General features: G+C 30.5%; 3 protein-coding genes across 5 annotated transcripts; 2 read left to right on the forward strand and 1 right to left on the reverse strand.

Annotated features, from left to right (window-relative positions):
• Positions 1–411: 411 nt before the first annotated feature.
• Positions 412–4,124, forward strand: APE1 (acclimation of photosynthesis to environment). The gene is made up of 9 exons (XM_078297521.1): positions 412–703; positions 1,124–1,170; positions 1,324–1,426; positions 1,749–1,835; positions 1,932–2,015; positions 2,684–2,737; positions 2,892–2,972; positions 3,242–3,287; positions 3,889–4,124. Exons 1-9 carry the CDS (start codon positions 497–499, stop codon positions 3,942–3,944), a joined length of 765 nt encoding a protein of 254 aa, XP_078153647.1. The 5' UTR covers positions 412–496; the 3' UTR covers positions 3,945–4,124.
• Positions 4,125–5,933: 1,809 nt separating this feature from the next.
• LOC144549056 (uncharacterized) lies at positions 5,934–8,538 on the reverse strand. Its single transcript, XM_078297816.1, has 10 exons — positions 8,425–8,538; positions 8,206–8,319; positions 7,988–8,101; positions 7,769–7,882; positions 7,551–7,664; positions 7,328–7,441; positions 7,118–7,222; positions 6,944–7,003; positions 6,398–6,492; positions 5,934–6,303 (listed from the first exon to the last, which is right to left on the reverse strand). The coding sequence occupies exons 2-10, from the start codon at positions 8,287–8,289 to the stop codon at positions 6,192–6,194; spliced, it is 912 nt and encodes a 303-aa protein (XP_078153942.1). The 5' UTR covers positions 8,290–8,319; positions 8,425–8,538; the 3' UTR covers positions 5,934–6,191.
• Positions 8,539–18,794: 10,256 nt separating this feature from the next.
• Positions 18,795–22,212, forward strand: LOC144549030 (uncharacterized). Of its 3 annotated transcripts, XM_078297789.1 has the most exons (10): positions 18,795–18,953; positions 19,448–19,537; positions 20,043–20,162; positions 20,250–20,363; positions 20,471–20,584; positions 20,691–20,804; positions 20,917–21,021; positions 21,136–21,195; positions 21,601–21,695; positions 21,986–22,212. In XM_078297789.1, exons 1-10 carry the CDS (start codon positions 18,915–18,917, stop codon positions 22,095–22,097), a joined length of 963 nt encoding a protein of 320 aa, XP_078153915.1. In that variant the 5' UTR covers positions 18,795–18,914; the 3' UTR covers positions 22,098–22,212. The 3 variants fall into 3 exon arrangements, with proteins under 3 accessions (XP_078153915.1, XP_078153916.1, XP_078153917.1); XM_078297790.1 differs by lacking the exon at positions 20,691–20,804 and having other exon boundaries at positions 18,885–18,953; XM_078297791.1 differs by lacking the exon at positions 20,250–20,363 and having other exon boundaries at positions 18,885–18,953.
• Positions 22,213–24,656: the final 2,444 nt, after the last annotated feature.

Genomic DNA, 24,656 nt, shown 5'->3' on the forward strand with positions numbered 1-24,656 from the left:
TCGTGCACACTTGATTTGCAAATATCTTAAAGTGGTTCGTGCGTGCAAGTTTTGTTCAAAATTTAGAGATGCAAAATTTAAGATGGCTTCCTATCTCAACATCCGGCCCAGTTAAACTTGGCCCATTTCTGTTCGCGGTTGGGTTTTTGTGCAAAGGTTTAGGACAAAGCCTCATCTAAAGCCTAACCTATACCGTCCGATCTTGCCAAAATTCGCACAAACGGTTGAGATTCATGGAATCGTTTAAATTTATTAAGTTTAAAATCCTTTACACGAATCTTGATTCCGATCGGACGGTTTTAAGTTAGACTTTGCATAAAGTTGGTCCAATACAATTTGTACAAAACCCAATTAGTTTCTTCTCTTCTTTCCAAAAAAAAACTCTCCAGTTCATATTAAACGGAGAGAACTGTAAGTGATTATCTCGTTCGTCTCTCTTCTGAGACTAACGAATACAAACCAATAAAAAACACACAAAACACAAACAGCAAAAAGCATGGCTTCCTGTTCTTACACGTCAGCAGCCATGTCTGTGCTGCCCGTACGGCGCAGTTTCACCACCGTGTCGCTGCCTAGTGGCGCACGTGCCCGTCACGCGAGGCACATGATTGTCACGTGCGCCGCTGAGTCGTCGACTCCCGCCTCCGTTTCAACAGCTGGCGATAAGAGCATAGTACCAGACGAGGAGTTCTCTCTTGCTAAAGTGAGATTCTGTTTCTTATTTTTACGATATTACCCCTGAAGTAGTTGGAAATTACGATATTACCAGACTGAATTTTACATTTTTTTAGAATTTCTTTACTATTTTTGTATATAGGTAGAAAATTCAGACACACACACACACTATGTTCTTTTATTTTTAGGCCATTTTGCTATATTTCATAAATCATAAAAAATAGTAAACAAATTAAAAAAATCACAAAAAATTAGTATTCTACAAGTTCAATATATAACCAATTTACTGAGCTACTTAGATGATGTTTTGCATATGAAAATTTGAAATTTGGCCCTATGGCGTTTCGGCCGAAATCAACCTCTAATATATATATATATTTGATAAATTTGCAAATTTAGATACTCCCTTGTCATATATTTAATGGGTTTTTGATTTTTGATACTGTAGGTATCGTTTGGTGTGATTGGTTTAGGAGTTGGAGGCACACTTCTCTCGTAAGTGAATCAGTTAGTATTATATATTTTTTTATATAAATTACATAAACTCGCATTTTAGGACCAACTAGGAGATTCGAAGCTGTGTCATTTACATTTCTAGATTTTAAAGGGGTATATCTGCATTTTTTTGTTGGTGCATGTGTATGATAGATATGGATTTGGAGCATATTTCAATATACTTCCCGGTTCAGAGTGGTCGGCTATAATGCTAACTTATGGATTCCCTCTTACCATTATCGGCATGGCACTCAAGGTTCAATTTTATCTCTTTACACATTTGTTTATTTTAAACAAAATTTGGAGAACAAATGCGGTCTTTTATAAGCTTGGCTGAAATTTAGCCTTTAGTGGAACTAGATGTTGATTTAAACTTATTTGAGGTCAATTTGAACTGTTCAACATGATCCCTATGTGAAAATGTACTTGCATACTAGATTTTACATTTTTTCAAAAATAATGATTTTCTACCTATCTAAAAATAGTAAAAGAATATAAAATCTAGTCTGCAAGTACATTTTTTACGAAAATATTGATTTTTTTTATTGATTCTTCTTCACTTTTCATTTTCAAATCAGTATGCTGAATTGAAACCAGTACCTTGTATAACCTTCTCTGATGCTGAAGCCTTGAGAGAAAAATGTGCTACAGATATCCTTAAGCAGGTACAAATGCTTTGCCTTCTTTATATTTTGAATAAACTAAAGTAGGTTAAAAACTTAAAATAGAACTTAATAATTTTACATTGTATAAATTTTTAGGTAAGGAGTGATGTCATTCGGTACAGATATGGTGACGAGCAACATTTGGATGAAGCTCTTAAACGAATCTTTCAATATGGTCTGGTACGTATTATATACCTTATTAATTTCACTATGTAACTTACATCTTTCCTGTTATCTGATAAATTAATCTATAGTTAGTAGGGCTCTTTGGAACATTTGATTCTAACTTTTCGGTAAAGATATGACAGAGCTGATTTGGCTCCATCCAGCGCATCAATTATATATTTATTCATTTTGTCTTTATTGATTGTGCGCTGCACAAAGCCATACTAGCTCTGTCAATATCTTTACCCCTAACCTTTTCACTTGTAAATCAAATCGAATGTTTCATGTTGAAAAAATAAAACAAATATTTCTCTGTATATTTTAACCATTAACTGAACTGAAATTGTGCAAAATGAAATTGATTGCTGGTCTCAGAATTACAGAATTTGTGATCTGTAGATTTTGTTGAGTGAATATAGAAAAGTTATGGTTGGTTAAGTAATTTATTCTTGGTTGACAAATACCTCATTTTTTAATGGGGAGTATTAGAAATGTTGGGTGTTATTTGCAAATACAGTTAATTATCAGGGTTAATTGCAAAAGTCCCATAAATCATACATAAAGTGTTCCAGGTGAGAAAGTTCTTTTGTTGAATTCAAGAATTGTAGAAAATCATAGGTTTAATGTTTAATTTGACAAATCCTAATTCAATTTGTTTTAATGTTTAATTCAAAATTATTTAGGGAGGAGGCATTCCAAGACGCAGTGCACCTAAGTTACAAATGATTCGTGAAGAAGTAAGTTTGAGCTATTTTCTGTAATAGTGAAATTATTATTCAATTATTGATAAGAGCACAAACTAATTTTATAATAATATCACCATTTTAAACACCAAGTTCCTATCAAAAATGGCATTTTTGTAATTTTTTTTGTTTCAATATTTTTGTTTAGGTTACAGAAGAGGGAAAATATGCTCTGGTGCTTGTTTTTGAAGCAAAAGCATTGCAACTATCTGATTTTGAAAAGAGACAGGTGAGTTTTAACTCCACTTGTTACACTTCTCTGATGAAATTTGTAGCAATTGATGACAAAAGTAAAAAGAGACAAGAAAGAAAACCTGAATTTTGTATTTTAGTAGAATTATTTCAATTTCAGTGATATTACATCTCGGTAAAAAACTACATAAACTGTCCATAGGATAAGGTGATGATACTAAATTTTATCTTGGTTACATAATTACATGTATCATGGTAAAATGTGGTTGATTTTAAATTAGTGTGACGGTTATTTTTCCTTTTCAGCCAAAGTTCACGTCTTTCTTTGGACCAGGGATCAATGCAGAAATTCGTTAGTTTTCTTATTCCTTAATCCTTATTCCAAAAATTTAGCATATTTTAATCCAATTATTTTTATTTTTTTGTTATCTAAAGGACCAAAACCTAAAAGAGCAAAAGTGAGGCTATGGTATTTTGCATAGCGCAGATTGGTCCGTACTATGGATCAATATTTTCGTTTTCAAAATCTAAATAGTCAATCTAAATCGTTCAACATGATTTGCACATGAAAATGTACATGCAAACTAAATTTGACATTTTTTTGAATTTTTTTACTGTTTTGTTTAGATAAGTAGAAAATCACTATCTTTGAATGGTCTAGAATCTTTAGATCAAATGATTTTTCTACCTTTCTAAAAAGGTTCTTAAAAAAATATAAAATTTGATCTACAAGTATAGTCACATACGGAGATCATGTTAAACAGTTCATATTGATTATTTGAACTTTGAAAATTGAGATATTGATCCATAGTACAGACGAATATGTGCTATTCATAATACCGTAGCCTCACTCAAAAGAGTAAAGTATTACTAAATTCGGATATGTGCTGCAAAATTTAGTGATTGAAATTCTTGCAGTGAATAAATAACTGTGTTTGAATTGATTATTGTAGGAAAAGGCGAGAATGATTTGTATGAAGTTCGTCTAGTTTCGCAAACTGCACCCTGATTAAATTGAAAAATAGAAGAAAACAGAGATCAATCTTTTCTATACTTTGTACAGAAGTTGTAAAAATTTTCAATTATACTAATTATATAGGTGCTTCCTTTTACCTGTTTAATGTTGAAGTTTCTTATTTGTGTGTATGATTTTTTTCATAACAGTATAAAGTTCTCTATTCATTTGACAGATAGCTATAATGTAAAATTATCTCCTAGAGAAGCAACACAAGTTCCTCCCAATTTAATATTAGCTTTATGGTACAATTAAAATCTTTTTTGTCTGGTTATATCTGGCCCAAAAGAGCTTAAATGGGCTATATTAGGCCCCAAAGAACCTTATCTTATCTTTCTAAATATAGGTTTGCATAATTGCATCTTTGTTTGTGAACAACTATTAATTTATTTTAGAAAATGTATTCCAGTGTTTAATCTATTTCATTAATTCCTTCTTCTGTTCCAAATAATAATGTATAGTTGTATTGGTTCCATTTGGTGTATATTTACATAATGAACTAGTATATTTTCTTACAATCTTACTCAATTTATTTCATTATTCCCTAATTTCTTTATGTTTGATGGATACAAAACAGAGGATCAGAGCATGTTATAATCTGTGTACGTTATGTCAAGTCCCTCAGGATGTGTCAAGATTCGTGTGTATGATTAAATTATAATTTGCTAAACTGGATGCACGAATCTAGATGCAGATTGAACAGTCTAGAACGGATATATCGGATCCTTTCGCTCCGTCAAGTCCTCTATAAATAGGTAATCATGTCCTTGCTTTTATTAGCAAAAGGCAACAATTAAGTGTGCCAAATCCACATACATAGTTTCACAAATCACATCCTTAGGTAAAGGAAAAAAGTTCATTTTACCTTTCAAAAAGTTTGTATATTTTTCATCCAAACTATATAAAAAGACTACTTTCTTCTTCTATATAGAGAGAGAGAGATAGAGATAGGCTAATAAACAATCGATTGTTCAATTGGCAGCTGCTGCCAATTTTTCAAAAAAAAAAGTCGTTTTTTGATTTTTAAAGTCCAAATGATCGATCCAAACCATTAGATGTAATCTCCATATTAAAATGTGCTAGGAGACCAAATTTTACATTTTTTGGAATTTTTTTACTATTTATTAAGCCACTTTGAAAATCATTGATCCAAAGGTAGCTTCTGATTTTACTGTTTGGTTAAGTCACCGTTGGATTAGCGATTTTCAAAGTGGCTTAATAAATAGTGAAAAAATTCCAAAAAATATAAAATTTGGTCTTCCTAGCACATTTTAATATGGAGATCACATCTAATGGTTTGGATCGATCATTTGGACTTTAAAAGTCAGAAAACGACTTGGTTGCACGGGAGGCTAGGAACAATCGATTGTTTATTAGCCTATCTCTCTCTCTCTCTCTCTATATATATATATATATATAGAGAGAGAGAGAGAGATGAGCTACGGTGAGTTGCTAAGTAAAACACGTTTATCCTCCACGCAATATCTTCATTTTCAAAGTTCAAAACGTCGATCCGAACCGCTCAACATGATCTCCATAATAAAATATGCTTGGAAACTAAATTTTACATTTTTTGAAATTTTTTTACTATTTATTAAGCCACTTTGAAAATCGGATTAAAATCCGGATGAACAGTAAAAAATAAAAATTTCTGGACCACCGGATCGGCGATTTTCAAAGTGGCTTAATAAATAGTAAAAAAATTCCAAAAAATGTAAAATTTGGTCTCCAAGCACATTTCAATATGGAGATCATGTTGAGCGGTTTGGATCGACGTTTTCAACTATAAAATCGCAAAGCATGAGTGTAAAGTAAAATAGTTGCTTTACTTCACAACTCACCATAGCTCATCTCTCTCTCTCTATATATAGTTATACCTTCCTCATAATATTATATCCATGTGAACAGATATGGGGATAATTTAGATTTCTTGGTAAAAGTTTGGTCCACTTTCTAGTTTTGTTTATTGTTAAACAAAAATTGCAAATGTGAAACATGTTGCCATCATGTATGAATATTTTATTTATGGTTAGCCACTCTCACATCTCAAAAAGTGTTACAAAAGATGAATGCCTAAAGCCAATTCTCTATGTAACATACAACCAAACTTATAAAAGGCAGGACATATCTACCATAAAACCCATCAAAAAGAAAAAAAATATAAAGGAAAGAAAAAAAGAACTACAAAATAGGCAATTTGTAAGAAAATGTGTAAAATCTCTTGAGCAAGTTGCAATCATACTATTTGATTGCCTTTGTATTGAAGCAGAAATGACGATGAAATTCTCCTCCAATGCAACATTTTTCCTTGAGAAAACTTGGCACCTTTGGAACTGTCAGAGGCCTTGCAGATCTGTAATTATATGAATTTACAAAAAGAAAGTAAGGAAAAAGTTATTAATTAGGTAATTTGGGTTGGATTTACTTTGAATAATTAAATATTTTACCTCTGAGGGTAAAATGGCCTGTCAAAAATAGGCATGAGTTGGGCTTTTGGGACCATCTCCTTTCTCATAACTTTTATCTCTTCTTCTTCTATAACCTATAATAAAAGATGCAATGGATATATGCAACCAAGTTTTATTAAGATATATATATAGGATTGAAATTCTTTTAAGATTAATATTATTTTTGGTGATTATATATCAATTTCACACTGGTGGTGTTGCAAGGGTCAGATATAATCCTGGAAATTAAGAATAAAAGTTATTTTTAATTTGTACAACTTTTTTTTCCTTTAATTGTCAGTGACATGCCACATGATTGGATTGAGCCTGTTTTCGCCACAGCGAATCTAGTCTCTCTGTTGGAATTTTCCTTTTCTTTTTGTCTTTGTCACTCAGTGTCTCAGTACATATGTGAACAAAATATAACAAAATCTATGAAAAAAACAAAAATCAAACATACCTGCAGATTAAAGCAGACTTTGAATTGAAATTTGATAAAATAACAATGCCTTTAATTTTGAGAAGTGCTTTAAATTTGATAAGTACCTTCATGATCTTCTCCTCAAATCTCTTAATTATCCCCAAGGAGTTTAGTTTGCTTGACATCTAAAAATTAAACCATATATATACATTGCACAGTTAAAAAATTGGAATTAAAGGACATCAAATGGATTAGTCAAATTAATATTTCTTTGTGATAGTAGATATATATTGTCTCACCATGTAATCGAAACTGGCGCGCCGTAGAGCTCTTTCTTCGCTGTGAAGCCGAAAGATCTTCTCTTCCTTTATCGTTTTCTCCTTAGGTGTTGGCTTTGGTGAATACTAAAATTAATCATTTGAAAATTAAGTTAAAAAGATAAAAAAAAACTATTATGCCTTAAATTAACATAAAATAGAAGAAATAGTTCCAGATTATTAGATGAGAACCTTGTATTTTTCATCTTTTGGTGGTGATCCTAGCACCGCATACGCAAATTCTCTAGGCTCTATCTCAGATGATCCTTGTACTCTTTTTGTGAATGTTTGCTCTTGTTGTGAATGCTAGAATTAATGTCATTATTTAAAAATTAAGTTAAAAAAAGGAGAAAAAATAATAGTATGCCTAAATGAACACAATATACAAGCAATAGTTACAAATTATTAGATGAACCTTGTATTTTTCATCTTTTGGTGATGATCCTAGCATTGCATACACATGTTCTCTAAGCTCTTTCTCAGGCGATCCTTGTACTCTTTTTTTGAAAGTTTGTTCTCTTTGTGAATACTAGAATTATAGTAATTTGAAAAATAAGTTAAAAAAGATAAAAAAATATTATGTCTTAAATGAACATAAAATAGAAGAAATAGTTCCAGATTTTAGATGAGAACCTTGCATTTTTCATCTTTTGTTGGTGATCCTAGCACTGCATACACATATTCTCTAGGTTCTTTCTCAGGTGATCCTTGTACTCTTTTTGTGAATGTTTGCTCTTTTTGTGAATACTAGAATTAATGTCATTTGAAAATTAAGTTAAAATGAAGAAAAAGAATACTATGCTTTAAAATGAACATAAAATAAAAGAAATAGTTCCATATTATTAGATCAACCTTGTATTTTTCATCTTTTGTAGGTGATCCTAGCGCTGCATACACATGTTCTCTAGGCTTTTTCTCAGGCGACCCTTGTACTTTTTTTGTGAATGTTTGCTCTTTTTGTGAATACTAGAAATAATGTCATTTAAAAAGTAAGTTAAAATGGAGAAAAATAATACTATGCTTTAAATGAACATACAATAGAAGAATTAGTTTCAGATTATGAGATGAACCTTGTATTTTTTATCTTTTGTTGGTGATCTTAGCGTCACATACACATGTTCTCTAGGCTCTTTCTCAGGTGATCCTTGTACCATTTTTGTAATTGTTTGTTCTTTTTGTGAATACTAGAATTAATGACATTTGAAAAATAAGTTAAAAATTAGAAAATGAAATATTATGCCTTAAATGAACATAAAATAGAACAAAACGTTCCAGATTATTAGCTGAACCTTATATTTTTCATCTTTTGGTGGTGATTCTTGCGCCACATATGCATTTTCTCTAAGCTCTTTTGGTGGTGATAATTGTACTCTTTTTGTGAATGTTTGCTCTTTTCTTGGTCCCTGTTTCGTCAGCCAAACCAATTCCTAAATCAGTTAAAACTTCATATACATTATAAAAACAATATTGAAATCTTTGATATATTAATATAGGAAGTAAGCCATTTACTTGCTAATTCTAAAAAAAGTAAATACTTGTAGTGATATGGTATATATCTAGCTAGTATATATATTATCAGAGTTAGTACAGTAGACATCTTTTCTTTTCTTTTCTTTTTGTTAATATTGTTTTTTTTTAATAACAATCAGTTAGTATTATATCCATATCTTGTTCATGAGCACCTTTTAAGTAAATAGTGATGATTTTATCTGTAAAGCATGCAATCATTATATACCTTATCTGGGTAAAAGGGACATTTAAAGTTACCAGAAAGTTGTTATCATTAGCTTAAACATTCCAATTATTGGCAACTTAGAAACAGTATCACAGAACTAACTTAACAGGGAAAGTTAAAGCTAGCAATTAAGTATATTTAAATATTGAATTATTAATTAATTAATCTGCTATATTACTTGATTAGTATTGGTCACTCTAAAGGGCAAAGATTGAGTGTTCCTCATCGAGCGTTTCGTAACCGGGTTCGGACCTTGCTTACTTGGGCTCTGCAATCGTATATAAAATATTAAATCAATATATAACTGCATTAGTTTATTAGGATTAGTAACTACAAATAATTAATGGTCAAATGAACAAATTATACTTTTATCTTCTTGGAAATGCATATATATTCTGCATTATAAAAGGCTTCTATTATATGCATCATCACTTTACCTAGTTATTATAATAAAAAATAGACAAACTCATTACTACGAAATGCAAAAAGAAAGTACACATGCATGCATGCTACATATATATATTACTATGCAACTCACTAAACTAGCTAGTTCATCCACTATAGCTAGATATATAGTACTATCAAAGTACATTTAGTCTATTTGCAATTCAAAGTTTGTTTTATTCAGCACAAAAGAACTCAAATGGCTTTTTAAAGAAAGTGAAGAAGCATGTGCAACATAAAGTTGCATGATAATAATTCTAACCTTTGGTGAGTGTAGCAACTTGGTTGTTTCCTCCACCATTTTGATTAAGTTGTCAAGTTGAGATGAATGAATGACTCTCTCTTACTACAACCCCAATTTATAGCTGCCTACTCCAAGTAGACTACACTTAATGCACGTGGCTTTCATGTTTTCTTGCCCTTTCACCAGCCATTACAAGTGTGTAATCCTTTTAGCTAGACCTAGTTTACCACTTCATTTCATAGCCAACATATATTAATAGGTTCATATTTTATAAGTGCTTAATATTTTCATATAATTTCATACTTCAATATGATTAAACATGCATATAGTTAACGTTTTTTTTTTTAAATAAAATTAAAATCAAACGCTCAACTTTAAATATCCACAAAAATTTTCTGATATGATTTGAACTGGGGCTAAACATTAATCTTTGTTTCTTTTCGTTGATGATAAATTAAGAATCTCTATAGAGGTTCTAACATTTGTGCAAAGTATATGTTTTCATTACCCCAGTGCAAGTCAACCAAGTGATGCATGAATTAAACGAGCCTACCTAACTAATAATAAGAATTATCATGTTTCCTTCATATTCTCTAATCCATTTGAAGCAACCTAATATTTTTTGTCTTGGCGCTGAGTTTAGTGTTCTAGTAGTGTTACCAAACATCAATTGTTACACACTAACAAACTCTAAAAGCATTTTGGGTTCAGATAGAGATTTCTGTGCATGCATGGATTTGAATTTGCATGTCTTGCACCCTGGTTTAGGGGGATACCACGCAACAGGAACGATCGATAATGCGGTCACTTATCATAGGTTGTTATGGTAGGAAATAAGTCTTTGTATTATATCATGTCACATTAACATAATTAATTCATTGCATGACCAAATTAAGCTATCCCCTTGATATTGACTACTCCAACAAACATAACACTAGCATGCTAACAGAAATATTGCACTGTTTATTATGGGATTTTGGTTCTTTTTGTTTCTTTTATATGTGTACTTACAGAACTTTGCATATGCATGACTTAATTAAGAAATTTTTTAGCTAGAATGCAAACATATAGAAAATTAAATTGTTACAATTAAATGCAAAAATATGTTCTACTTTTGCAGTCCTCTTTGGAATTAGTACAACTAATAGTTAATAATCCTTAAAATAATACATAAATGGTAATTTAGTGAATGTAATGCTTGAATTAGGTAATTTTGCACTTGATCTGTGTTCAAAGGCCAAAATTCTATGAACGAGGACAAATTTTCTAACTGTATGTATAAATTCTCTTCAATTTGCTAAATGTTTAAAAATTTGCAATAAAAAACTAACTTTTGATATCCTTGAAGTTTGTATAATTAATGAATTACTTCCAATAAGTGATAATGCTTACAATAATTCCATTAAGGATTTAGCTATTAATTTTTTTTTTACTTTGCACTTAAGCTACCCTTGAACTACTTGACTACTCCAACTGACTGACCACTATCAACAAAAATAATTGAAGTCAAAAGAATACACTAATCAAACATCAACAAAATTAATTGCACTCAAAACAAATACATAATTAATCAAGCATAAACGAAATTAATTAGTTCAAACTGTTTTCATTACACCAATGTAAGCTATATGGCCAAGTGGTGCATGAAACGAGCATACTACCTAAATAATAAGAATTGTTATGTTTCCTTCATATGCTCTTATCAATTTGAAGCAACCTAACATTTTTGTCTTGAAGCTGTGTTTAGTACTGTTCAAGTACGTACTCTGTTACCAAACATCAATAGTTACATAGTAACAAACTCATCGAAAGGCATTCTGGGTTCAGACAGAGATTTCCTGTGCATGCATGGCTCTTAAAATTGCATGTTTTGCACCCTGGTTTAGAGGGATACCTCACAAGGGGAGCGATCGATAATGCGGTCACTTATCATAGTTGGTTATGGTGTGAAATAAGTCTTTGTATTATATCATGATGTCACATAATATGAACATATATAATTAATTCAATGCATGACCAAATTAAGCTACCCCCTTGAAATTGACCACTCCAACAAACATAACACTGGCACTCTAACAGAATTATAGCACTGTTGATTATTTGATTCATTTTGTTTCTTTTATATCTTATTACAGATCAACTTTGCATATATGCATGAGTTAATTAACAAATTATAATGCAAACATAGAAATTAGAATTGTTTAGATTAAATGCAAAACATGTTCTACTTTTGCAATCTTCTCTTTGGTATTAGTTCAACTAATAGTTAATAATCCTTTCATTAATAACATAGAAATGGTAATTTAGTGCCTGTAATTAATGCTTGAAGATACCTTTTCACCTAACTTCAATGAAAGAGGACGAATTTTCTAATCAACTGTATGTATAAGTTCTCTTCAGTTTGCTATATGTTTGAAATTTGCAAACAAGAACAAACTTTTGATATACTTGAGGTTTGTCTAATTACTCCTAATAAGTGATAATGGTTCAATTTGACTTTGCACTTAAGTTACCCTTGAACTACTTGACCACTCCAACTGACTGAACACTGCCATGTTAACAAAACTAAATACATATGCATTGGTGACATCATTTATATATGGACCTATATATTATGTGCATGCAAAGATTAAATGCAAGAAAAAGTAAACCACACACCTATATATCAACACAGAAAAAAAATCATATTAACTTATATATACATGTTAATTTGATTAGCCCAATTAAAGGAGAATCTTGGAATCAATGCTGTACAAAATTAAAATTATATATCAAGAAAATACTTCTGTTTATTTATTCTATTAGCTTATAAAGGTAATGCCATCATAAATCGTGTAGGATGCTTTATTTTGCAAAAGTTTGGAACAGGGACTGAGATTAATTTGTCATGTCTTTAGTTCAGTTGTTAATATGTTAACATTATAAATTTTCTTGTGGCCGCAAATTGCCCCTAAAATGAATCATGTGTTAGTGTATCTATATATCTAAGATAAGTACGTAATAATGATGAACTAATTAGTTACAGGGATGCATTAAATATTCATATATATATGTGAGTAGACCTAGGGTGTTCTTAAGTTCACCAAGTCCTTTGTGAACTCAAGTCTTAAACTCATCGGACCAGCTTCAAATGATGAATTTGAACCGTTGAAATCCGTCTACCTTACGAGTGATGTGTCTATTTGCAAAAAAATTAAATTTTGAAACTAATTTTGCATAGAGTCAAGTGGTCAAAAAAAAAAAAAAAATCAAAAAATGAATGCATTAAAATTAATTTATTAACCTTCTAATTTTGACCGCTTGACTTTATACTAAATTAATTCGAAACTTTAAAAATTTCAAATATAGACGAATCACTCATAAGGTAGGCGGATTTCAACGGTTTGGATTCATCGTTTGAAGACGATCCGATGGGTTTTAGATTTGAGTTCACCAAGGGGTTTGGTGAACTTAAGAACACCTATCTACTGTGTGTGTATGTGTGTGTATATCTTAAGTATCAGAAATAATAAAAAAAATTTAGGTTTTCTACATCCTTAATTTTAAAGAGGAATATCATGTTCCCCCCTGAAAAGTTTTAATATTACGTATTTTGGAGGGGGGAATACGTAATATTGAAACTTTTGAGAGAATACATTTAACTCCCCCCTTTGTTTTGAGAAAGCAGGAAAACCTGTCAGTTACTATTGCATTTCGAAAATTCAGTTCTTACAGAAACAAAGATAAAAAAAGTAATTATAACACGATAATAAATTAAGAATAAGCTTCTAACTGGTTCATATATAGGGGCGTTATCCTATTTTGTTGTATTTTTGTGTACGAAAATGTGAACTTCTGTAAATTTGCGAAAAAAAACAGAGTTGTACTTGTTTAATTTAAAAAATATTATGTTATCATTTTAACCAAGCTACTAATTAAGGCTTATAATCTTAAGATAGTATTTTAATTATAGATTATTGAAGATTATTTAGTTATAATGACGAAATTGATGTCATGTTATATTTTTTATGATTTAAAATTAAAATATATAGTTATTAATGTGTATTTAAACTCCAATAATTATAATTCGAAGATATACAGGATGCTAGTTTACAATCATTTTATCATGCTAAAAAAATCAAGGTCAAATTTATTTCTACTGTTGTGGGCCACATATAATACCTTGCTTAAGAATTAACTTACCAAATGCTTGTAAACCAATCTATTCCATATTAATTTATTTTTTGAAGGTCTGACCAAATACAGAAATGGTAGCTTCCACCACAAATTTTATGTTGTTTTATATATAAATATATCATCCTAAATTTCAAATTGGGTTTTATTATTTTAACAAAAAGAAACATGCAGAGAATATGCATGTTGGCCTCCTACAATATGTGACCCACTAAATATAATAAAATATATGAAGTTGGCTGCTGCCATGGCAGTGTTAAGGTAGTTAGAGAGGTCAAAATCAAGAGGTAGCTTAATTTGTTATCATGCAAAGAAAAAAATGCTAATGGATGTGTAAATCAAGATGCTTCTTTATGACACTCAGGTCTTAAGTACAACCAACTTTGATTTATGACCGTCATGTAATTTCCCCCTCAGTTGTCTCCTAATAATTAATATTAATGTATTAAAATGCGGTTTTGGTCATGCATAGAGATTTTAGTGCGGGCTTATATATGTGGATTTTAAAATGAGTTGTTATTGAACCCTGAATAATTCAGGAATATATATGTACATCTAAGGAATTTATCATATAATTAATTCGTTGAAAATTGAGTGAGAATAATACCCTAAAATCTCAATTTTTTGAAAGTCACTAATAATGAACAGTGATTTTCATGAAATGAAATTCATGATAAAAGTCTTCATAAAAAAATCATAAATTTTGATATAAAGTAACCCCAAAAACTCAAAAGGGGTGAATTTATTTGAATTTTTGATGTTCTGGATACAATTTTGGGTGCACAGAATGTGGTACCTCTAAAAAATATCCTAATCAACTCCTAGGTGTCCGCATGTAGTATTATGCGTCCACATAACCACATATGTGGCGGCATATTTAAATATGCATATATGTAACTGCATGACATTTTGAGCACGACCGCAGACTACATAAGTCTATGCAGCCGCATTTGAAAACACGGATAATTTAATTAGACAATTAATATGGTCCAAATTTTAACTAATTTGTGGTTGATGAGCTTCTAAAAGAAGATCCAGGGCATCTCCAATAAACAAATAGGCGCACACAAATATTCGGATCGAGATAATGTGGGATTATATTACTTTTTTTTTTTTTTACAAATTAATAGATACTAATTTTGTTGTGCGCGTTAAACTATTTTGTAATATAATTGAATTTTTAGAATAATTATATAGTATTGCATTGAGTATTCTGAGATTTTTTTAAATTTCAATATTTTTATAAAGAAATAAAATAGTATAACTCTTTAGAATTAACTAAAATACCTAGCTATATATAATACCTTGCTTAAGAATTAACTTACCAAATGCTTGTAAACGAATATATTTCATATAATTTCTTTTTGAAGGTTCTGACCAAAGACATAAATGGTAGATTCCACACAAATTCTATGTTGTTATATATATCATCCTAATTAAATCTCAATTTGGGTTTTGTTATTTTAACAAAAAAAAATGATATGTTGGCCTCCGACAATGTGTGACCCCCACTAAATAAAATATGTTAAGTCTGTTGCTGCCATGGCAGTGTTAAGGTAGTTGGAGAGGTCAAAATCAAGAGGTAGCTTATAGACTCAATTAATTTGTTATCATGCAAATCTAATGGATGTATAAATCAAGATGCTTTTTTATGAAACTCAGCTCTTAAGTAGGACCAACTTTGATTTATGACCGCCATGCAATTTTAACTAATTTAATTAAAAATTTGATCCAAAATTTAACTAATCAGTGGATTACGAGCTGCTATATTTTTTCTTGAAGGAGTTTCAGGGCATCTGCAAACAGCAAAGAGGTGGACAAAAATATGCGGATCGAAATAATGCGGGATTATATTACGTTTTTTTTTACAAATTAATAGATAATAATTTTATTGGGCATGTTAAATTATTTCGTAATATATTATTTTTGTAGAATAATTATATACTATTGCATTGAGTATTCGGAGAATTATTTTAATTTCAATAATTTTATAAACATTTGAAATAGTATAACTTAATTAGTTATATGCATGAAATTTTAAATATTTGTTGGGTCCACAAATTCAAACACAAGCATCCAATCCTCTGTATTGATTTCTTAGCTCCAATATATAAATGCACATATTTATATTTCAAGCACATTTTTTTTGCACCAAATTTTTTTTTTTAGTGAAGTAATGGCTCAAACACTCATTTTCATTAGTCCTATTTGCTATTAGTTTCGAACATGGAACCTTTTAAATAGAAGGTATTCATTCTGACAAGTTTAAGTGATAATCATTTTTGATAGACGATAATCTAATAGAATAAATAAACAGAAGTGTGTTTTCTTGATATATACTTCTAATTTTGTAGAGCTTTGATTACTTAAAAATTGTCCAATAACACACCAATTATTGAGCCATCAAGATTCTTCTTTTATTGAACAAATCATATTAAGATAATTAATATATATGATATTTTTTTTCTATGCTAATATATATGTGAGTAATTTTCATTTTTCTAGCATTTCATTTCTGCATGCAGTACATAATAGGTACATATAAATGATGTCACCAATGCATATGCATTTTAGTTTTTTGTTCACATGGAAGTGTTTAGGCAATAGTCAATTGGAGTGGTCAAGTAGTTCAAGGGTAGCTTAAGTGCAAAGTCAAAAAAATTAATAGTTAACCCCTTAATGGAATTATTTTATGCATGATATCTTTTTAGGAGTAAGTAGAAAAAAAAAACTCGAATATATCAAATTAATATAAAATTTTAGTTTTTGTTTGCAAATTTCAAGCATATAGCATATAGCAAATAGAATAGAATTTATACATACAGTTAGCAATTTGTCGTCTTTCATAGAAGTTTGGTGGACTATATATGAGCATTCAAGTACAAAATTACCTGATTTTCATTGTAAGGATTATTAACAATTAGTTGTAGTAATACCAAACACAAGATTGCAAAGTGTAAAGTCCCATAATTTGTATGTTTTCATTCTAATTTATTAATTAACTCATGCATATGCAAATTAAGTTCTCTAAATAGATGTAATAGAAACAAAAAGAACCAAAATCCCATAATCAACAGTGCAATAATTCTGTTAGAGTGCCAGTGTTATGTTTGTTGGAGTGGTCAATATCAAAGGGGTAGCTTAATTAGGTCATGCAATGAATTAATTATATATGTTCATATTATGTGACATGATATAATACAAAGACTTATTTCACACCATAACCAACTATGAAAAGTGACCGCGTTATCGATCGCTCCCGTTGTGAGGTATCCCTCTAAACCAGGGTGCAAAACATGCAATTTTAAGAGCCATGCATGCACAGGAAATCTGTCTGAACACAGAACTCCTTTTGATGAGTTTGTTAGTGTGTAACAATTGATGTTTGGTAACAGCTAGTACATACTTAAACACTAAACACACAGCGTCGAGACAAAAATGTACTTAGGTTGCTTCAAATGTATTAGAGCATATGAAGGAAACATGACAATTCTTATATATTATTTAGGTAGCTAGGCTTGTTTCATGTACGACTTGGCCATATAGCTTACATTGGGGGTAATGAATACAGTTTGAACTAATTAAGTAACTTCGTTTATGCTTGATTATTGTATTTATCTTGAGTCTAACAAGTATGATATCAATGCCATTTCAGCCTATATAACACCACTTGGCTATATGGCATAAGTGTAAAAACCAAAATTTTATTAGCTAACCCCTAGATGGAATTATATTAAGCATTTTTACTTATTCGGAGTAATTAATTAGACAACATCAAGGATATCAAAAGTTAGTTTTTGTTTGCAAATTTCAAGCATTTAGCAATTTGAAGAGAATTTATACATACAGTTACAAAATTTATCCTCTTTCATAGAAGTTTGGCCTATGAGCACTCAAGTGTAATATTACCTGATTTTCAAGCATTACAGGCACTAAATTACCATTTCTATGTTATTGTAAGGATTATTAACAATTAGTTGTACTAACACAAAAGAGAATATAGCAAAAGTGGAGTACTTATTTTTTTTTCATTTAATTACAACAATTCTAATTTCTTTAGTAACTCATGCATATGGAAAAGTTATATATGTAGATATAAAAGAAACAAAAAGAACCAAAATCCCATTATCAACAGTGCAATATTTCTGTTAGCATGCTAGTGTTATGTTTGTTAGAGTAGTCAATATCAAGGAGGTAGCTTAATTTGGTCATGCAATGAATTAATTATATATGTTCATATTATGTGACATGATATAATACAAAGACTTATTTCCTACCATAACCAACTATGATAAGTGACAGCGTTATCGAGCGATAGCTCCCGTTGCGAGGTATCCCTCAAAACCAGGGTACAATACATGAAATTTGAAGCCATGCATGCACAAAAATCTGTCTGAACCCATAATGTTTTTTATTTTTAGTTTGTTAGTGTGTAACAATTGATGTTTGGTAACACTACTTGAACACTAAACACAGAACTGAGACAAAAAATATTATGTTGCTTCAAATGGATTAGAGCCATGACAATTCTTATTAGTTAGCTAGGTAGGCTCGTTTCATGCACCACTTGACTAGCCTAATTATATTGGGGTAATGAAAACAGTTTGAAATAATTAATTTCATTAATGCTTGATTAGTGTATTTCTTTTTACTGCAATGAATGACAATGCAAGCTGAGAACCTTTCTAGAGATTCTGAATTTTTCAACACAAAAAGAAACAAAGATCAATGTTTATGGGAAAACCGCATGTTCAATTCATATAAGAAACTTTTTTGTGGATATTTAAAGTTGAGTATGGGGCTTGATTTTTATTTTATTTCAGAAAAAAAGGAAAAACAATTGGTAACTATATGTTTGATCATATTATTGATACGAGTATAATGAGAGGAACTAATTAGTCCAATTAGAAGGTCAGACTTAATTAAACTAAAAGTTTTATGTATGAAATTATGTGAAAAATGTTAATTAAGCACTTGTAAATTAATATGGACCAATATATTTGCTATGTAATGAAGTGGTAAACTAGGTCTAGCTAAAAGGATTGCACTCTTGTAATGGCTGGTGAAAGGGCAATAAGACATGAAAGCCACACTAGTGTAGTCTACTTGGAGTAGGCAGCTATAAATTGAGGTTGTAATAAGAGAGAGGAATTCATTCATCACAACTTGAGAAATTAATCAAAATGGTGGAGGAAACAACCAAGTTGCTACACTCACCAAAGGTTAGAATTAATACCATGCAACTTTATGTTGCACATGCTTCTTTACTTGCTTTAAAAAGACATTTGAACTCTTTTGTGCTGAATAAAACAAACTTTGAAATTGCAATAGACTAAATGTTCTTTGATAGTACTATATATATATCTAGCTATTGCATGGACTAGTCTAGTGAGTTGCATAGTAATATAAATATGTAGCACATGATATGCATGTGTACTTTCTTTTTGCATTTCTTAGAAATGAGTTTGACTATTTTATATAACAATAACTAGGTAAAGTGATGATTCACAGAGTAGAAGCCTTTTATAATGCAGAGTATATATACACTCTTAATAATTAATGATATGATAAGGTAAATATATTACTTAGTTAACATATGCACTTCCAAGAAGATACAAGTATCATTTCATTTAGACCATTAATTATATGTTGTTACTTATCCTAATAACCTAATGCAGTTATATATATTGATTTAATTTTTGATATATGATTGCAGAACCCAAGCAAGCAAGGTCAGAACCCGGTTACGAAGTGCTCGTTGAGGAACACTCAATCTTTGCCCTTTAGAGTGATCAATACCAATCAAGTAATATAGATTAATTAATTAATAAATCAATATTTAAATATACTTAATTGCTAGCTTTAACTTCCCTGTTAAGTTAGTTCCATGATACTGTACATGTTTTCTAAGTTGCCAATAATTGGAATGTTTAAGCTAATGATAACAACTTTCTGGTAACTTTAAATGCATGTCCCTTTCTACCCAGATAAGGTATATAATAATTACATGCTTTACAGATAAAATCATCACTATTTACTTAAAAGGTGCTCATGAACAAGATATGGATATAATACTAACTGATTGTTATTAAAAATATATATATATATATTAACAAAAAGAAAAGAAAAGAAAAGATGTCGACCGTACTAACTCTGATAATATATACTAGCTTGATATATACCATATCACTACAAGTATTTACTTTTTTATGAACTAGCAAGTAAATGGTTTACTTCCTATATAAATATATCAAATATATTTTAAATATGGTTGTTTTAACTAATTTCGGAATTGGTTTGGTAATTGGCAGAAATATGGAATAAGAAAAGAGCAAACATTCACAAAAAGAGTACAATTATCACCACCAAAAGAGCCTAGAGGACATGTGAATGCGGCGCAAGGATCAGCACCAAAATATGAAAAATACAAGGTTCATTTGATATTATTTTATGTTCATTTAAGGCATAATATTTCTTTTGTCCGTTTTAACTTAAATTTCAAATGACATTAATTATAGTATTCACAAAAAGAGCAAACATTAACAAAAAGGGCACAAGGACCATCTGAGAAAGAGTCTACACAACATGCGTATGCGGCGCTAGGATCACCATTAAAAGATGAAAGATACAAGGTTTATCTAATAATCTGGAACTATTTCTTCTATTTTATGTTCATTTAAGACATACTATATTTCTTTTTGTCCATTTTAACTTAATTTTCAAATGACATTAATTCTAGTATTCACAAAAAAAGCAAACATTCACAAAAAGAGTACAAGGATCGCCTGAGAAAGAGCCTAGAGAACATGTGTATGCGGCACTAGAATCAACACCAAAAGATGAAAAATACAAGGTTCATCTAACAATTGGAACTATTTCTTCTATTTTATCTTCATTTAAGACATAATATATTTCTTTTTGTCCATTTTAACTCAATTTTCAAATGACATTAATTCTAGTATTCGCCAAAAAAACAAACATTCACAAAAATGATACAAGGATCACCTGAGAAAGAGCCTAGAGAATATGTGTATGTGGCACTAGGATCACCATCAAAAGATGAAAAATACAAGGTTCTCATCTAATAATCTGGAACTATTTCTTCTATTTTATGTTCATTTAAGGCATAATAGTTTTTTTTTTCTTTTTTATCTTTAAACTTAATTTTCAAATGATTAATTCTAGTATTCACCCAAGTCAACACCTAAGGAGAAAACGATAAAGGCAGAGAAGATCTTTCGGCTTCATAGCGAAGAAAGAGCTCTACGGCGCGCCAGTTTCGATTACATGGTGAGACAATATATATCTACTATCACAAAGAAATATTAATTTGACTAATCCATTTGATGTCCTTTAATTCCAATTTTTTAACTGTGCAATGTATATATATGGTTTAATTTTTAGATGTCAAGCAAACTAAATTCCTTGGGGATAATTAAGAGATTTGAGGAGAAGATCATGAAGGTACTCATCAAAGCACTTGTATATATATATACTAAAAGCCTTATTAATTAATCAAATATTTATATGAACTTTCTATTCAAATCTTCAGGTATGTTTGATTTATATATGTCTTTATCATAGGTGATCGGTTCATATTTGTTCTAAGTGACATATAGAAAAGAAAACAGGGAAACTCCAATAGAGAGTCTAGATTTGCTGTGGCAAAAGCAGGCTCAACCCAGTCATGTGGCATGTCACTGAAAATAACAAGAAGTATACAAACATAAAATTTCATCTGTTGCAACACCTGCAGTTTGAAGTTGATATATATAAGCACCAAAAAAAATATTAATAAAATAATTTCAATACTATATATCGATCTTAATAAAAATTGGTTGCATATATGCATGACATATTATATTATAGGTTATAGAAGAAGAAGAGATAAAAGTTATGAGAAAGGAGATGGTCCCAAAGGCCCAACTCATGCCTATTTTTGACAGACCATTTTACCCTCAGAGGTAATATTTCATTATTCAACTTAATCCAACCCCAAATTAACTAATTGATCAATTTGTCCTTATTTCCTTTTTTTTTTTTGCAGATTAGGCAAAAAAAAGTTTCACAATATGATTCTTTTGTCAAATTTTTTTGAAATATTTATAGAAAATTTTTGCGCTTAAAATTATTATACAAATATGCCTTATCTGAAAATTTTGCCCACCCCTTATTTTCTGGATTTGTCCTACCTTCATACAGCTTTTTAGATTATTAGTTTTTAAGTACTTTAAATTCATATTTTTAATTGCAGATCTACAAGGCCTCTGACAGCTCCAAAGGAGCCAAGTTTTCTCAAGGAAAAATGTTGCATTGGGGGAGAATTTCATCGTCATTTCTGCTTCAATACAAAGGCAATCAAGTAGTGTGATTGCAACTTAGTCAAGAGATTTTACACATTTTCTTACAAATTGCATATTTTGTAGTTATTTTTTTATTTGTTTTTTTCCTTTATTTTTTTACTTTTAATGGGTTTTATGGTAGATATCTTCATTCTATTATTAAGCACGTTGGGTGTCCGATTCGCCAACGACTACGATTGAAAGATGAAATTTCAAATTTGATCTTAGCCCTCCAATTACATAATTTGTCTTCTTTTAATTAAATGTATATGTTTTATGTATAGAAGTCTAAATTTAGTTAAAAACATACTCACCGCATGTGCTGCCACACGATACGTTACAATTAAAATTGAACAGACTCTGAAATTTAGCGATATATTTCTATGTTTACTTATTTCTTTGTTTCCATATTTCTCCTCTTCAATTGAGAAGACTCTACCTTCCATTTTCTTATTTCTTTGTTTCTATATGGATCACAATGGAAATCAATTTTTTTTTCCTTTTTTTTTTCTTTGGGCAATTTAGAATATAATTCCAATATACAATATATCAATGTGTGTGTATATATATATATATATTCTAAATTGGAAACAAATAAGAATATATATTGGAACGTGTATGTGAATATATATTTCTCTTATAATATGTGTGTGTGTGTGTATCTTATACATTCACACGATAACACTTTTATTTATGTTTTTTGATATCATATTATATGTCGATATTGAATTGTTGTACGATATTTGATATTAGATTCGAATCAAGCTATTATTTGATATCATTAGTACTTAAAATAAAAAATCATCACATTATCAAATTGTTATCAGAGATCACGATTAAAGTTAATTAAAAATATAGAATTATATAAATTTTCTATTAACATGTGTCTTAATTTTTGGATAATTATTATTTTCATTGATATTTTTTTTCTTATAATATGTTCCCGTTGCAACGCACGAGCATGATACTAGTATATATATATGTCCGGGCTTTTATAAGTTTGGTTGTATGTTACATAGAGAATTTCTATAGGCATTCATCTTTAATTTGTAACACTTTTTGGGATGTTGGAATGGTTAATTAACCATAAATAAAAATATATTCAACACATAATGGCAACATGTTTCACATTTGCAAAGAGGAGTAAAAATAATTAGGGTTTTGGTGGCCAGGTGGCGCTTAGATGTTTGGTGCGGTTGAATATACATGTAAATATATTTTTGCCCGTCTTCCTAAATTAAACATGGCTGCATCTTTTGTAATTAAATAGTAGGAAACAAATATAACTTGGAATTATTACACGATGCAATGATCGGTATGGTAAAAAATTAAAGATGAACTCTTACCTTGCATATTAATGTAGTCACAAATTCAATATTTCAGTAAATAAAGCCGGGACAATCACAATATATTGGATAAAAAGCAGAAAATTAGAACAGATCACTAGTTTTGTTTTAAATATAGAACAAAGTATTTTTTTTTATTAAACAATGTTATACTAGATTGACCAAACTATTTAATCAAGTATATATGGCAAGCATGTTATATTAATTTAAGATTCAAAACAAAAATTGGAATTGGAAATATTTTATTGCATAAGTAACTGGAGAGCTTAGTTTCAAAAAAAAAAAATCATTACAGAAGATACCAGGGAAGATATGCCAGAGCAATAGGTTAGTCATAAACCTAAAACCTAAAATCATGGTATTTGGAGGGTTCTGATAGGAGAGGAGAGACACAAGCCCAACAAAGGAAAGCATGTGGGACCCAATATAGAAACTGGACCCACAACATGCAGTGGCATGCTGGTGCACGACTTCCGAGGCACATAAATAAAAAAAATATATATGTTTATGTTAATAAGGCTTCATCTTCTCCACCACATATATCATGCATATATCATCTCTCTGGTAATTGATTGATCAAGTTTTCCTTTTCTGGATATATTCACTGCTGCCTTTATTCTTGCCTGGCTTTAGCCAAGTTGGGCTTCTTTTATTTATTCTTTGAGAAATTAAAAAATTTATTTTCTAGCCTGGGCCCACCATTATGGTTGGTTTATTATGGACTGAGAACTGAAAACTAGGTGAGGTTTTTGGAGGTTGGGGTTGAGTACTGATTCCTATAGAAGCAGCATTCACTCATCTCTGTCCTCTCAACTAGTACAAACATGATATCACTATGACATGAGCGATGGGGATTCAATGGGTATCAAATTAATTTGCGTGTCAGTACTTATGCTTAGTATGTGTGTGTGTCAGTACTTATGCTTAGTATTTGAAAAATATTAGCCTACTTTGATATAGTGTATTAATAATACCCGGGTCGGGTATACCTTACCCTGCCCGTCCGTGCCCGCTGCCCGGGGTACCCGTGCCCGAGCCCGGGTATGGGTCGGGTACGCGGATACGCGGGTAGAGGCAAAAACCGGACCGGACGGGGTTTTTTGGACCCATACCCGACTATACCCTACCCGACCATACCCGTACCCGACCTTACTCGTACCCGACTTTACCCTACCCGTCTACCCTTACCCGTACCCGTACCCTTATACCCGACCCAAATTCAAACCCCAAATTCAAA

The sequence above is a fragment of the Carex rostrata genome, chromosome 34 (assembly GCF_964058835.1).
Source record: "Carex rostrata chromosome 34, lpCarRost1.2, whole genome shotgun sequence".
NCBI classification, from domain to species: domain Eukaryota; kingdom Viridiplantae; phylum Streptophyta; class Magnoliopsida; order Poales; family Cyperaceae; genus Carex; species Carex rostrata.

What these genes read in the sequence shown, in the direction of transcription:
- APE1 (XM_078297521.1), top strand. Translation starts at nt 497, where the DNA reads ATGGCTTCCTGTTCTTACACGTCAGCAGCCATGTCTGTGCTGCCCGTA. An exon ending in AGGAGTTCTCTCTTGCTAAA is followed by an intron (nt 704 to 1,123) that starts GTGAGATTCTGT and finishes TTGATACTGTAG; the next exon opens with GTATCGTTTGGTGTGATTGG. An exon ending in CTGATTTTGAAAAGAGACAG is followed by an intron (nt 2,973 to 3,241) that starts GTGAGTTTTAAC and finishes TTTCCTTTTCAG; the next exon opens with CCAAAGTTCACGTCTTTCTT.
- LOC144549056 (XM_078297816.1), bottom strand. Translation starts at nt 8,289, where the DNA reads ATGGTACAAGGATCACCTGAGAAAGAGCCTAGAGAACATGTGTATGTG. An exon ending in CAAAAGATGAAAAATACAAG is followed by an intron (nt 7,442 to 7,550) that starts GTTCATCTAATA and finishes CATTAATTCTAG; the next exon opens with CATTCACAACAAGAGCAAAC. An exon ending in CAAAAGATGAAAAATACAAG is followed by an intron (nt 7,223 to 7,327) that starts GTTCTCATCTAA and finishes GATTAATTTTAG; the next exon opens with TATTCACCAAAGCCAACACC.
- LOC144549030 (XM_078297789.1), top strand. Translation starts at nt 18,915, where the DNA reads ATGGTGGAGGAAACAACCAAGTTGCTACACTCACCAAAG. An exon ending in TAAAAGATGAAAGATACAAG is followed by an intron (nt 20,364 to 20,470) that starts GTTTATCTAATA and finishes CATTAATTCTAG; the next exon opens with TATTCACAAAAAAAGCAAAC. An exon ending in CAAAAGATGAAAAATACAAG is followed by an intron (nt 20,805 to 20,916) that starts GTTCTCATCTAA and finishes GATTAATTCTAG; the next exon opens with TATTCACCCAAGTCAACACC.